This window comes from Vanessa cardui, chromosome 3, assembly GCF_905220365.1.
Source record: "Vanessa cardui chromosome 3, ilVanCard2.1, whole genome shotgun sequence".
NCBI classification, from domain to species: Eukaryota; Metazoa; Arthropoda; class Insecta; order Lepidoptera; family Nymphalidae; genus Vanessa; species Vanessa cardui.
In genome coordinates this window covers 9,243,870-9,260,923 of record NC_061125.1, presented here as the reverse complement: position 1 = coordinate 9,260,923, position 17,054 = coordinate 9,243,870, and the positions used below count along the sequence as shown (strand labels likewise).

General features: G+C 30.9%; 1 protein-coding gene across 2 annotated transcripts in view; it reads right to left on the bottom strand.

Annotated features, from left to right (window-relative positions):
• LOC124543703 (potassium channel subfamily K member 1-like) overlaps positions 1–17,054 on the bottom strand; it is a 47,086-nt gene that overhangs the window by 13,506 nt on the left and 16,526 nt on the right. The window contains exons 2-3 of one of the 2 annotated variants that reach the window (XM_047121974.1): positions 9,536–9,640; positions 8,773–8,877 (exon numbers count right to left, since the gene is read on the bottom strand). In XM_047121974.1, coding sequence (XP_046977930.1) covers positions 8,773–8,877; positions 9,536–9,635 — 205 coding nt within the window. In that variant the 5' untranslated portion in view covers positions 9,636–9,640. Of the gene's footprint in view, positions 1–5,876; positions 6,696–8,772; positions 8,878–9,535; positions 9,641–17,054 lie in introns of those variants that run through there. The other variant, XM_047121973.1, reaches the window with a different exon arrangement.

Genomic DNA, 17,054 nt, shown 5'->3' with positions numbered 1-17,054 from the left:
GATGATCAACTAATTCGCTTATTTTCATATTTATAATATTAGTTAGGATATTATGCTCTTTGATAGATTAAAAATAAAGTAATATAAATAATACAAATTTATAACTGTGTAATGATTATATACGAATTGGGATAACAAATGATCAAGCTAAGTAAGGTATACCGATTGTATTGATACATAAATCGTTCTTGTACAACACTCGCAACAAAGTTTTAGTATAGGCTTAAGTGATTTAAAGTTGTAGTGATATTTGTAAATAATCATTTATTTGTTTATTATAATGACATGCTGATGTACATATGTTGTCATGATAATAAAAACAAGATCAATTTAATAACATCGTAATGTACGTCAATGTATATTTGTATAAATACGATGTGACTACGTTGTATAAACTAATATCGTTTTTTTCTCGTTGTACATTTTGTTAGCCTAACACTTACAACCAGCTATTAAAACATCTTATCCCTTATTGCCCCTAGATGACAGAGGAATGATCTTCAAAGATATACAAGTTCAAGTTACGTTGTGAGTTATAGATATAGGATTATCTATACCAGTATAATAAACGCGAAAGTAATTCTGATTATCGCTTTTTCGCAGCCAAATCTTAATAGTAATGAAGCAAGATTGAACTCTAAGGAAAAACTTTTATATGTTTACGCGAGCGAAGACGTATGGGATACCTTGTTTGATAAATATTGTTGGAATAAACAAGCAACATCAGCGTCAAGTCATACAACTTCCCTTTTAAAAAAAAAAAGGCGGGAGATTTGTAGCTGACACATTGAGAATTGCAATTATAATTATTACGGTGTAATGTGATTATTGATGGTTATTTGTGTTGTAGACTAAATGTTTTTCTTTTATGGTAGATTGATTGTTATTATAAATTAAAGATAATTGTTTTAGAGGTTAACCTACTTCCTACTTCTGGTTCTAAAAATATACATTTATAAATGTGTGATAAGGATAGGAAACGAAAGAAACTTGATCAACAAACGCTGATGCTCACCAATCACTTATTCGATACATTTGACATTAGTATAAAGTTATAAACAAGTTTTTATAAATACAACTATTATAATAACAAATATTTTTGTTGTGTTCTTTGTTGTACAAGACAAAACATATATACCTACATAGTACGGGCGGGTTTAATTTCAAACCCAACGTAATATTGAGCACAATAGTCACGACAACAAAAAAAAAAGGTTTTGTGAACGAAAATAATACACAAAAGCACTCAAATAAATACAAGTATATATGTATGACAGTTACACTAGTTCCAATGGGATATATTCCCATTATATGATATATATGATTATTATCATCATTACATAGTATAAAACAAAGTCGCTTATCGCTCTGTCCCTATGTATGTATCTTTAAAATTACACAACGGATTTTAATGGGAATTTTTTTTAATGGATACAGTGATTCGAGAGTAAGGTTTATATATAATACATAGTCATTATAGTAAAGAAATACTGATATTTTTAGAAGTTTCTAATGTCGTAAATAAAAAAATTCTGTAGGATTATTTGATATCAGTTATTCAATGATATTCTAATAAACAGATATGTTATGTCCATACTAAACAACAGAAAAAAGTGTGCCGCGCCGGGGACCGTTTATTTTAGTTTATTCTTACATTTCGTTAAAAGTAAAAAGTAAAGCTTGATAAAAACAATAAGTAAAAGGGATAACTAGATGTTTTAATTACGCAAAACGTATTACTACGCAATTATGATGTATATTATAACGTATTACTACGTAAAACAACTAAAGGCAAACGTTCCAATTAGGACGTTTTCTAGTCATCACTTTTTGCGCGTTAATAACATATGTTTACTACAACATCATTGCAGTTATTAAATTCGCGCAAAGCCGAGGCGGGTGGCTAGTTATTTTAATCTACTTTTTTTAGGGTTTGACCACCTTTGATTCACGATATTTGTACAAAAAGCTGTCTACTTCTAATTTTATTAAATTACTATTATACGAAATAATATTTGGTTACATTTTAACGATGGAACTTCTACTTTTAGTATTAAATTCTAAGATTGCTTCCATTATTCGCTTCGACGCCATTTGCGTCAAATAACGGGAGGATTTGCGATCCTCCACCTGAACCATTTTATTTCAAGCGAACAAATTGATCTTTCTTATTCGAGTTACGATAAGTAAGATCAAACTATGTCTTAGACCCAAAATATATATTTTATTTAGTCATAAATATCAAGGAATAGGTAGGTAAGTGAAGGGAAAGAAATATAAATTGTTACTTCAGATACTTTTTTAAATACTAAGTAAAACAATGTAAAACTCGCTTAAATTACGTGGCATATTTTTTTAAATTGCTTTGTTACTCAAGCAAGTTAGGTTTCACAATCAAAGATTTAATTTATTCGTTTTTTTTTTAATATTTTAATATAAATATGTATTTGTCAATGTTTAAAAATTTATTTTGATAGATTTTGAATGAAGTGCGACTTGAATTATTTATGCTTCTAAAATGAGTCGTATGCTCCCAAGCTTTGATTGTATCTATAATATTGATGATAGTTCTGTACTTAGGTACATATATATATATAAAGTTAAAAAAAAGTATATTAGCTATTTACAAGTTTCATAAATGCCTCAAACTATCGAATAGAATTAGATGCGAAGTACCTCAAAATAATATACCAGATAGTTTTTGTTTAACTTGCTTCCAACATACAATGGTGCTGTACGTATAAAAGTTACTCAACTCACTCCAATTTAAAAGTACTTAAATGTGGAAGTTTATAACAAGGTATGTTCTGCACCTACTTTAAAATTTGAAAACTCGAGTCGGTTTGGAGTACTTCTTACAAACGTACTTTAAAAAATCATATTTTTTTCTTTAAAACGTAGGTAGCTTATATAATTTATTGATTTTTTTTTTATCTAAATTAGAGCTGCTATGGCCTTCATAAGCAGAATGTTTTTTAATTATACATATATAATCAAAGCACGCTATGGATACGTTTATTTTTTTGTAGTCTTCTTCTTGAATACATACATATAATTATAACAACGGAAGTCTCATGAGAAATGATTAATACATTAACAAAAAAACAAATTCAGAAAGATAACATATACGCAGGATATGTAATACCTATCATTGCAGACAGATATTTTTTAGGCTTACAAAAAGTTATTTCAAAATGCTACGTAGGCATAACATTTTATTAAATCTGTTACCGTTATTACATTTTTGTAAACAAAAACAAAACATTCAAATTTTATTTAAAGTATACGTAAGGTCAGAAGTTTTAAAGATTTGTTACGAAATTATCAGTTAGTGGATACCAGTTTCCCTTCAAAATAATTCGAAAACATCATGACTATTAAACCGGTTATAACTGGTTCAAAAGTTGTTTTTTTAAGTTTTTTTTCGTGTTGTAAAAGTTGAAAGGAAAGCATTAATGACTTACTTTTGGTCAATTTGGTTTTAATTTTAATCGAAATATTTTTTTAAGTATGTTCGTCAAATAAAAAGGCAATAATTCAAAAAGTCAAGATTAATAACTCAATTAAGAGAACTATTTTTATTGTTTTTAACATTACTATAATTATCAAAAGTCTTAGAGGAGAAACTAAGAAAAATTACAATTCGTAAAAAAATGTCATAAACATTATTTTCCACCTTAGCATAATTGATCAATTACTTAAAAATATTACTGAACAGAAACTATTTTTATACTATAAGAACTACCTTCAAATATATGTAGATTTTTACATGTTACTCTATGCGATATAATCATTGTAGTTAAGTTTTTGTTTTGTTCTCACGTTATTTATAAATATATTACTTAAATTATATGTATATTTAAATAACTGGTTGTGTTTTCTTGGATATACACGCATACACACAGACATCTCCCATACTCACAAATTAATCATACTTCGCTATACAAAACGATTTACAATGTTTTAAAAAAATGTTAGTCGATGACGTCATAATTGTATTTTTTTTATTAAAGTCATGACTAGCTCTACTATTATCAAAAGTATTTCTATTACTGTGGAAGTCTTATTACAAATATAGAAATATAATGTATGATTAGTACAAAGCCCTATCTTCAAGTAAAGACGGTTTTGGAATACCAATTATATTAATATTTTGAATCATCTTTCAATCAACTGACATTTCTAGAAAAATCCAATCTAATCTGTCTAAAATTATATATTAATCCATAACCTGTTTGAAATATTTTATTCATGAATTTTCACGAATAATTTTTATGTGTTTTATATTAAGATTATACATAATATTATGCTTAGATTAAATATATAATCTATAAAAACATAATAAAATCAAGATACAAAAAGGTTAAAGGATTAAATTGAATATAGATATATATATACCGGATACATTGTAATTTTAATAGCGAGGCACATCAAATCTTGGATATAATAGATAAATTTTTAAAGGCTATAAATTAGGTACTATTAATTACGGAATGTCTTCTCAATGCCACTGATATTTTAAAGTGTTTTTTTTTTATTTAATTGGCGAAAGATACGAGTCAATACTATAAGCGAGTTCATTATTTAAAAACTGGAGTTTCATATTTTACGTTTTAAGTTGGTTAACAGAATAACAGTCATTCACAAGTTCCACATTATTATAGCAATTAACATACCTTATTTCAAAATACATAATTTAAAATATTTAGCCGTTACAACTTTTTTTATGTAATAGGTAGGCGAACCGGAAAATGTTCCACTTCATATAAATTGGTCACCACAGTTCATATACATTGGGGCTGTTAGAAATATTAACCATTCCTTACGTCGTAAAGGTGAAGGAAAACACCGTGAGGGAACATGCATGTGACAAATTTTATAGAAATTCTGCCACATATATATTCCACCAACCCGCATTGGAACAGCATGATGAAATATGTTCCAAACCATCTCCTCGAAAAGGGAGAGGAGGCCTTTAGCCCAGCAGTGGGAATTTACAGGTTGTGGTTGTTGCTTAGTTTTTCAATACGCTTCCTACCTTGGGAACTAAAATGTTATGTTTTGTGTGTGTGTAACGTGTTATATGTCGTCACTTGCGCCTGTGAAGGCTAAGCCAGTCTTACTACTGGCTTTTCAGCCTTCAAAGCAACACAACAATAACAAGTATTGCTGTCCGAAGGTAATCCCTAATGAGTGGGTTACACCTACCAAGACGGGCTTGCACAAAACCCTAATAACAAGTAACTCTACTAAACTTAACGGGTGTAGTTCTTTCGCGATCATAATTTTAGTATACATTAACTATAAGAAATGTGTGCTTCCAATCACACCAGCGAACTTCATCATTGGTCTGTCTCGAACCTAGTTTTGATTCTAGAATCGCTGGCACTAGAACTATCGAACAATAAAATGTAATCTCATACCCTGATGAGATTCTTTGTATTTGTATTAATATTTTATTGTTATACATAAAGTTTGATATATATGTAAAAACTCAAAAGTAGGTTTTTTTTTTCAACCAAACGCGGCGTTTTGTCATTGCAAAACAAATTAACTTTATATTAAGAATGATCTAAAACATATTGCACGTGTATATTGCAACTTGGACATATGTAATTATTATAGGCGGTATTCCCATCTGGATAATCAGAAAGCTATTAACCTTTGACTTAATTATTATCTTAATGAATAAAACAATTTCATACTTATCTTGTAATTAGAAACGAAACGAACGAAATAATTGAAATACCGAGAACATTTAAAACATCGTGTGATGACTTAGATTAGTTAATTAAATATCTGCTCACGTAGGAATGCTGTCACTGAAAGTTTATTATTAAGGCGGTTTACGAAAATTCCAATTTCAAATTGCTTACCAATAACAGTTGGATATTTTGTAGTAAATTCTTGTTTAGCTCGTATCACGTCCAGTAAGACTTGGTTCTCCAAGGGTGTTTCGAGGGCCGAAAATACCAGAGCACCAGATAGAAGATAAGCGATATAGAACACTATATACATGACCAAGAGACACGTGAATCTAGATTTCCCGAACATTTTACTCGTCACAAGCAATGGTTGGAATGGTGGATTTTCTTCTTCGTAAAGGATTTCTCTCTCTACTATCATTTTCTTGGGATAAGGGAATAGTTGGCTGTGGACCACCATGTCGTCATCACTTCTCGCTGAACTCATGCTGCCGTAAGAGTGAATACGAGGGTACTTCGGCCTATCCATCTTTTAGGATTCTTGAAGTTGATTTTCAAAAATCGTATTACACTTAAAACAATGATTTCGAAATAACTTTTACCGAATTGATATTTTTATAACGTTCAACAGAGCAAATTACACTTAAATGTTAGAAACAAGCGATCATATTTCAATAAGTAAAGTGTCACTTTTAGTATAAAACTTCCGTACCGAAACTGTATCTAAAACGTTTTATAAATGTCCGAACCGAAGCTCCAAACCCGGCACCGCCGGATTTGTGGTCAACTGTACTTAAAAAAACGCTTAGGATGATTAGGCTCGAAGAACAAGGCGAAAAATTCGATTTTCGTTTTAAAAAGCAGTTTAGATTTCATCTTGATACATTTTAGATAAACTGATTAAATTAAAAAATATATATGGCAGTCAAATAGCCTTAATGAACTGCGTGACCGTTACGCGCCGCGACCGAATATCGACTGAAGGGAGAAGTCGAGAACGTTGTTGACGGTAACCGATTAAAAAGTTATCGGGATGCGCTTGCGCATCATTTGAGTACTTAGTAAATGATCGTTGTGATAGTTAAATGATACGTAGTTAAGTTGATAACAACTGAAATTGGTTCAATTATTGCAAAATAATATTGTTTACTTATTGGATACAGTTTAATACCTCATTAATATATAATTATTATGTAATTAATATATCTAATTAGTAGCAATGCTTAATTATAAATTTTATGACTAAGTTATGTTTTATAATAAACAGTCAAAGATTCGAATTATTTATTTGGTAGTTTATTACTTCTTAATAGTTTTTATCAGCAAACCACAGCAGGCCACGATCTTGCTCGTTATCGCGTTATCGGTGCAGTTTTAATGTTAAAATACTAAACATTATTTCACATTTCAAATAATAAGCTTTCGATTACATTCAGAGAAAACCGTCGTCCAAAAAACACTCTAAACATAATATCTAGTTGTCATTAGTATTTCTTTCAATATCTTAATACATATTAAACCAAGAATATTGTACAATCTAGCTTTATATCTTATTGAATATTAAATACAAAACTAACGACTGGTTTACGTAAATATAAGAAAAAAATCAACGAGCTTCCTTCTAAAAAAACCTACATAAATTAACGGTAATAATTTTTGAAACATGTATTAAATGCAATCTAAATTATATTATTTTTTATATGTAGGTATGCACAAAGCTCTATAGAAAGAGAGAATCTGTACAAAAAAACAAGTAGGTAGGTACCGTATAATTAAGTCGTTAAACAGACACAAACAATTATTTCGAAATTTGAAATAGTTTCTTGAATTTTGATGAACCTCAGACCGCCCATTCTTGTTATTTAAATTGTAATGTTGTTTATATATCTAGTAACAAAAAAAAAGATTTCTTTATTATCCCTTAATGCAGCTACTTAGTAATTTATTTAGACATTGTATCGCGCTTTGATGAAATTTTATTATATTCATTTAGAAACATCAATGGCACAGCACCTTTCAAATTATTATTGTACAAGTTGAATTAAAACAAGTGTGCAAAATATCAACTCAATTAAGCATGGAAAAGTGGGTCGAATTTAACTGACAAGATTTAAATACACAGGGCATGAGACTCTTATTAAAATCTTGTAAAGTAGGACGTTTGACTGTGACCAAAATAATGAGACCGATTTGGATGAATTAAACATATTCATATATTTTAGATAAAATACGTACATTTTTAATCAAATTGTTTTTATATTTTCTTATATAATATATAATTTACACAAATTGAAGATCACTTATTGATGCCACATTCTGCTTACTTCAGATTATTAATTCACACTTTGTTAAAACTGGCAATAAATTAATAACACCGCTATAAAATTTGGATAAGTACTTTCGGATATTTTATTTAACGTTTCATAAAATCTTTTCAAAAAAACTCGAACATAAGGTAGGATCTGTCTTGTCTAAGTAATTGCTAATCGTTTAAATTGTTGTAAGTACTAAATCCGATTAATTATACACTTATATAAATATATATTATTTATCTTTATTGTAAGTGTAGTTGCGGCAATACATAGCAATAAGTGGATAAATTGAAGACACAGGTTGCGAAACCGAGCACCTCTGAGTTATAATGTTAAGCTCAGGTTAATTTATCAACTGTTCGACGGTGAAAAACCAACTACAATTGTATTTACTAGAAATAAAGCTTAGTGAAGGAAAAAGCTGGAAAACTTCTTCTTAAGAAGATGGCCCAGTGATTATGGTCACGTGAATCTAAACCGATGTTAGTGATTTAAAATCATAACAATCCCGTTGAGGTACAACCTTCAAACCTCCTCACCAAAGAGCCTTTGCCCAGAGGGAATTTTTCAAGTATCTATATATCATTTCTTCTTCTTTAGTGGAGAAGCTTAACGCCTAGCTTAAGTATGTTTAAGAAATGTAACTTTACTTACATATTATTTACTAAATTCAACCTTAATCGTATCTTTGCTTAGAATAGCTGAATATAGTTTGTTAATGATAAAAATAAAAAAGATAATATATTTAAACTAACCTGAGAGACAAGGATGGTCGTTAAGGAAATCCATCTTGAGCTTCGCCATGTTCTCTTCAGTTTCTCGTTCAATTGGACCTTCCAGGGCTTGGAAGACAGACGCTCCTTGAAAACAAACTGATGTTAGACTTGGGACTAAAGACTAATTAAATTAGGACGCGTCTAAAAGACTATCAACAGTACACTTTCATATACCATATCAAAGGATTTATGGAGATGACATAATAGTTCTTAAGTGCGATTTTAATACATTTATTTAACATTAATTAGTTTATTGGTACATCAATTAAAATCTTCTTTAGTAACATCAATTTAATTTTAATGAACATTTGGAAGTTAATGTACTGACAAGGCATTCTAGTTGAGTTAATTCAAACGTCTGAAAGATTAAGATGAAATAGCATTTTATAGATAGGTATGTACAGAGTCGGATTTAAAGACCTGGGAGCCCAAAGGAGCAAGAGGTAGAGACCCTAGTAATTATATTATGAATTAATTCGAATATTGTACTTTCAATCAGTAACTTCTTAATCATTAATTAGTAACATTATTGTTATTTGACGATATCCTCATATTTATTAACTCGTCGGAATCTCCTTTGTTAGGGCCCCCCTCAAAAGGAGTTCACGGGCAGTTGCCCCGGTGCCCTTCCCTACATCCGGCCCTGGGTATGTACCTATACTGCATTTAAACTGGTAACATTATAAATTTTACTATATAAAAAGTATAATATACATTACATATTATTATATGGATTACTTACCCATCGTCAAGTATAGCCCCATAGCAGTTATGATCATCAATACCCGAAAAGTGGGCATACTGCGTATGTCACCCACGCAGCCAGGCATCACCAACCTCATTTCAACTGTTAGAAACAAAATTATATTAAAACATATTCATGACAAATGTGTGGGTATACAAAAATAAGTACAAGTGTTTTTATGTACAGAAAGGATTGAGGCTCAGACTCTGGTATTATTATTACTATTTAATGATCTGAATGTTATTCAGGCTTATGATATACTGCTAAATGAACCTAAAATAATCATTTCGGAGTGCTCAATTCAAATATACGTATTTATTTTTATATAACGATACAATCAAATGATATGAATTATTTTGAAAAGCCATAAAACAAATGTTTATGATCATTGTGTTAGTAATAATATCGTCCTACAAGGTTATTAGTGTTTTAATCAGATAGTGTATCTATTTCTTAATAGACTATGTATGTAATGAAACTATCGGTAAGATTTGTCAAAAGGAAGCATAAATCTATGGATAACAATTACATTTAACAGTAGCAGTAAGCAAAAATATCAATTGCTACTGTTAATGTTAAAAGCATGATTCTAATTCATGACGAACAGATTTTGACGCGTATGGTAATACGGTATTAAATGTATTCCAATGTAACCTAAATAAAAATAGACTTAACGGAGTAGTATTAAAAATTTAGGTCTTATATTAGAAATTTTCTGTAAAAAAAAATTAAGAGCTGAGATGGCCTAGCGCTTAGAACGCGTGCATCTCAACCGATGATTTCAGATTCAAACACAAGCAAGCACAACTATATATTCGTGCTTAATTTGTGTATATAATTCATCTCGTGCTTAGCGGTGAAGAAATCCATTGTGAGGAAACCTGCATGTGTCTTATTTCAACGATATTATGCCACAAGTGCATCCCACCAACCCACATTGGAACAGCGTGGTGAAATACGTTCTAAAATCTCTTCTTAATGTGCGAGGAGACCGTAGCCCTGTAGTGGGAAATTTACAGGCTGTTACTGTACTACTGTATTAGAAATTTAAAGTAAAATAAAACTATTGATAAAGTGTCCATCATTTCTCGTCATATCGCATTTACCCTCCTATCGTAATATATAACCGGATTACACGAATGGGTGAAAAACGAGTGCAGTTATTTCTGCCCAGTCTATGGAACAATATGTCCAGCGTAGTTGAGTATTATCTTTTCCAGATTTATATAATACTAGTTGTCGCCCGCGGCTCATTCGCGTTTTTGTGGGTTGGTTATCATATGTTAGGCAAAAAAGTAGCCCATGCATCATCATCATCATCATCATCATCAGCCCGTACCCGTCCACTGCTCGACATAGGTCTCTCCAAGTGCACGCCACTGTGGTCTTTCTCCGGCTACTCGCATCCAGCTCCTGCCTGCCGCCTTGCGTATATCGTCACTCCACCGTGCCTGAGGACGTCCTACACTACGTTTGCCGAAACATATCCTCCATTGCATTAGGGAACAATTTGGGGGAAATGCCATGCCCAAGCCCTTTCTTGGAATTCAAGTTTGCTTGTCAACAAATTTCATCAAATTTGGTTCATTGTTTTGGTCTTGTAAAAGCGACAATTAGACAGACAGACAAAGTTACTTTCAAATTCATAATAGTAGTATAGAAGTACAATTAATAAATCGACTAAACAATGATTGATTTGTAACATCTTTCTTCTCTTTTTCTAGAAATTACCTGAAAACCGACGGAAACGTGTAACAGGATGTCTGGGAGGCGCGGACTATTTGATTTGGCGCGTGCGGTTCTGGATGTGGCCATCCAATGATACAGACTCGTTTTACGACAGGATACAATATTAATTTTGCCTATTATTAAGGGCAAATGTCTGATTAATACATCATAAGCGATTTCTGCAAGGTTCGCTGCCTATAATGTCTTATAATCACTATCATATCAATTATAGCAGCTGCAGATTTCTTATAATATCAAATTGCTCCAAATGAATATATTATATGTACATATACATTTAATTCATGAAGCTTTACTTTAATAACGCTAACGTCATGTGCTATGTTTCAACGACGACCTCCATGGTCGAGTAATGTGTACACCGGTTTTCATGGGAACGCTACTCCGAGGTTCCGGGTTAGATTCCCAGTTCATTAGTTTTCTATGTTATCTTCGGTCTGGTTGTTTGTGGTGCTGTCGTTACTTCTGATTTTCCATAACACAAGTCTTTTAGCTACTTACATTGGGATCAGAGTAATATATGTGATGTTGTCCAATATTTATGTGGAAATTAAACGTACTTCAAAGATTCTCAGGATTCATTCAAGGTATACAGACTCAAACTAAATGTTTAATGTTTAATGGTAAATCAAAAACAACTTCTGAAAGACCACAAGTACAACCAAAATTAAAATGTAAAGTTTCAAACTGTTATGAACGTTCAAGCGAATAAATTGCTTGTCTTATAATTACGTATAACAACCTTCACATGATATCCTTAAGGGTAAAGGCTAAATCAATTACAACGTGGGATTAACATGGGCACAATCGCATTGCATTTTGACGAAATTCAATTTCGCCGAGACTGGAATGGGCCGAGCAATTTACCGGCTCTGAAGGGATAACTCAATTATCTGTAAAAGTTATTAAAGCGGTTATCGATACACAAGATATTATGTAAAAGTACCAGAAATAGACAATGTTTTAGACTCGTGGATTTTCCGCAATGTACTTTGTGGTTATGGAGATATATGTTTTGCGTAAATTCTGATCTTGTTCTTTCTTACTTAGACAATAAAAACTGTATTCCGGCACCACAAATACCAGTTTTTTGGCGGTATATTACCCTTTTTTTAAATTACGTTTTTTAAATGATAAACAGAAAAAAGCAATTTATAATTTTGATGATAATTATAAATTACTTTTTTCTGTTTTCTGATCTTACTTATATTATTTTGTTGTATGTTTATATGGTAAGGTACTCTTATTCTATTATAATATAATACTAACCGACCAATACTATAGCAAAGAGTAGAGTGGACGAGGGTAGGTTAATAATTAATCTGAAGGTAATAACAGACATTATTATTTTATTTTATTCCTTTGAGGCTGTATTTTGTGCCAAAAAGAAGACATTATTAATAATTATTAATGGTTTGTTAATTTTAAGATTTCACATAACTATAAGCCAGCTTATAAAGCTACGTATCTCCACGTCCTGCTCAACATACATAATTGGATTTCAATCCATATTATTTCAGTAAAAGCACGTCAGTCCGTTGGTCCAGCGCCTGATCTCTCGTCAGTTATATCGGATTTGACATCAAACCTCACTTTGAAAATAAGGATATTCTGTATTTTTCAATGTGAAATGTCCATATGTATAACCTTCTTGATAGTTTGCGTTGAGAATCGCCACCATGACTTATAGAGTTCGAAATTTAAAAAATGTAATCTTTATGTGATGTGTGATGTTTTTTATAACGTATAAATCCTGTAATTACATCCGTACAAGTTTTATATTTAACCATCCAATGCGGGACTTAATAGGAGTAAGTGGGACGTAGTCTAATTTACTTCCATCCTGCCGACTTAGTCTTTTATCTGATCTAATATTCTAAACGATTTCCATTAGGTATCCATTAACAAGGTTTCATATGAACGTGAATAAATATACATATGTATAGAGCTACCGTATATATTATGTGATTTAGGTTGACATTACTAGAAAAAAAAGGGCAATTAGGTTCAGTTGGCTATGTAAAAACCCTGGCCATTAACATTTGTAACCTAGTCTAATCACATAATTATTAAAAAAAAAAAACAATTTTGACATTTATGTCATTGGCGGACAAAAAAAAAAGTTTTTGTTTTGATTCGGCTGATCGCGGGAGAGGTCGTTGGTTTTAGTTATAAAAAAGTCTATGTCCTTCATTGGGATTCAAGCTTGGTTCGTACCAAATTTAATTATACGATTCAGTAACTATAAGACATGGAAGTGAAACAAACAGTTACTAACTACTTACTCGAACAGTTACTATTACTCGAATTTATAATACTAGGTAATATAGGTATTGAATAATCAAAGTTATTCATTATGGTTTTGTAAAAAAAAACTATTATAATTTTCGCAGTGGTTGTTATCGATATTTTGGAAGTTCAATTAATAAGCATTTAAGTCGAATAGGGTTCTATTTCATTAAAAATATATATATCAAGAGGAACTGTTGCTAAGACAAAAGAGAACTCAAGGTCTTGTTTGTCGACAAGAACTGTTTGTAGTAAATAATGTGGCCGAGTTAGCAAATCGCATCAAGTATGTTAATCAAAGGGTTGTTTGTCTTTACTCCTTCGATTGGAATATGATATCGATTTAAACTATCCCAAGCAACTTCCAATAATTGTTGACTTTTAACAGGAAGGATTTCATTATATAAGTTCATTTATTTATCATCGATTAAGTCATCTTTGTCTGTAAACGTCATATCTCGTGTTATGAAACACTATTAAAAAAACGAAATTATTTAATCACATGATATTTATTAAAAACTAAATAAAATTTTATATCTGGTACTTTGTTATGGACCGAAATTATCTTTTTATTCGAAAATTGTTTTTTTACGAAGTTCACTTGCCATTTTCATAAATATTCAACCTTAATTCGCAGTTTCACTGGTGATAGCTTCATTGTCATTGTGAATTATAGATACTTATATTAGTTATTTTTAATTTAATAGAGCGACCGATTGATCGGTTTGCATATAAATTAACTCAGAATCGTTAACTTTACTATAGATAATTTCTGGTCATAAACCATTCGATTAAAAAAAATTGAGGTTTTTTATGAAGTCAGTTCAAATTATATTTATACTACTATGAAAATGAAGTATAACTTTTTAAATAACTGTTCGACGGGAGACTTTTTTTTTTACACTTTTATTTGGTGGAATTCATGTTGCAAATATTTTAGTACATCTATTATAATGGATACAGTCTACAGCTATAAATGAGGACACGTTATTTTTACATATGTGTTAACACTTGTGGGTTTTAAGAAAATAAAACACAATCTATGATTTAACACACTCTCAATCTTATATACTGGTGGAGCGTAACGTTATACAGGAATTAAAAAAAAAAAAAACAAAATGGCATCCATTTTGGCGCGTCCTATCTCATTATATAAAATAGTCGGAAGTCAGTTGACGAACTAGTGAGGTTAAATATGTTAATTTTATGTTAACGAATAACGTAATTATAAACCATACATTATACAAATAATAAAGTATAGGTAAATGAATCAGGATATAATATATTATTGAGAGTTGCCATTATATGCCAACAGCTGGGTTGCCTATGTTCCACTTGTTAACATATGACATCAATATACAAGAAATGTATATACGAATATACAGGCTATTTAAAAAGAGTTTTACTATATAATTGTATTACAATAATATAGAAATAAATTCCCTTACATTTCAGATTTCTCTATCAGTTCCTTTTTGTAATGTATTTAAATAAAATACAATCACGCCGAATCAAATTAAATATAGAGCTTCTATTTATAATACTTAAAAGTCCAAAGGTCAATTTTCATTCAAAAAGTTATTTTAGCGACTAGAATTAGGTCACTACACTAAAATAGAACTCAATCAATAAGTTTCAAAGCCATTTTATAACAAGTTTTTATTCTTTTTTTTTGTTCAGCGTCAGATATGGTTTTAGATATTTTTATTTGTATTATTTATTTCATCATTTATATTAGGTATTTATTGAATGTTGTTTTATTTTTAGTCAAAAGCTATAAATCAAAACAATTATGTACAAAATCGTACTATTAATACTTTTATTTACATTTATAACTGGGCATTTATTTATTTAGAGATTTACGAATACATGAATATTCGTCAAAATTTGTTGTAGATAGATCTGCTTTAGGCGATGAAGCATGTTGAAGCAACATGAATAGCGGAATCTAATTTTTTTTAATACTTTTTAACACTAGAGCTGAGATGGCCCAGTGGTTAGAACGCGTACATCTTAACCGATGATTGCGGATTCAAATCCATTAACTTGTCTTTATAATTCATCTCGTTCTTGGCGTTGAAGGAAAACATCGTAAGGAAACCTGCATGCGTCTTATTTCATAGAAATTTTGCCATATGTGTATTCAATCAACCCGCATTGGAACAGCGAGGTGGAATATGTTCCAAACCTTCTCCTCGAAAGGAGATTAGCCCAGCAGTAGGCAAAAGTTTATAGGCTGCTATTGTTTGTTTCTTAATACTTTTAATGAAAAAATATTTAAACCAATTGTAATTATTGATTGTATTGTAAAATTTTTATAAATCATTAACATCGAGAAATTCATTAAATGTTTTAAAATTAAAAATGATTAATGTTCAAATACGACTAAGTGGAATTATAACAGGAAAGCCAAAAGAATTTACCCGTTCAATGGAATTTCCTTTTCTCACGGAGCAATGGGACTCGGTTTTAAACACTTAATTTAGATTCTGTTGTGCAAAATCTAAAGGTGTCAACATTAATTTCAATTTACAATTTTATATTGCTAACTGACTTTCAACAGTAAGAACATTAATAAATAACATTATTCAAATTATTACTATTGCCCAATAATTAGAACCTAGATAACCCAGTAGTTAGAACGCGTACATCTTAATCGGTAAATGTGGATTCAAACCCAGAGTAGCACCACTGAAGTTTCATGTAATTTGGGTTTATAATTCATCTCGAGCTTGGCGGTGGAGGAAAGTATCGTGAGGAAACCTGCATGTACTCGTATCTAAATTCAACGAAATTCTGCTTCATGTGAATCCACCAATCCGCATTGGAGCAGCGTGGTGGAATATGCTTCTAACCTTCTCCTCAAAGGGGGGGCTTTGCGAATAGCATTCAGATTATGTGATATATTCCATTTGTGTCCAATCTGTAGAAGCAAAATGTTTGGTTTAGATATAAAAATTGGTGCTAGGACTTTATCAACTTTGTTGTTCGAATACAATCTTTTAAACTAATATATATTTAACGCACACAGCATAATGTAAATACATTAGCATGTTTATTGTTTGTAAATGAAACGATCGCGTGAGTTGAAGTCCCTTATAGTGTACATAGCGATGTTTACATCGACAAGGTTAATGTAACCGAACTTTAAACATGTTAAGTATATAATATACATATGCAGTTCTTTCACATCACATCAACAGAGTCGGATTTAGAGGTCTTGAGGCCCTGGAGCCACAATGCAGTGGAGGCCCTACACCAACAGGAGCGTAGAGACACAAATAATTAAATTATGGATTAATAATCTTTTTATATCAATCAGTAAGCTATGGTTTATTTACTTGTATCGGTAACTTTCAAAATAGTAAGTAGTAACATTATTATAATTGACTTATATCTCGGTATTTGTTAACTCGCTGTAAACTATTGTGGCCCCCACTCATGTGGAGGCCTTAGGGCCCCGGTTGGCGCTGGACAACAA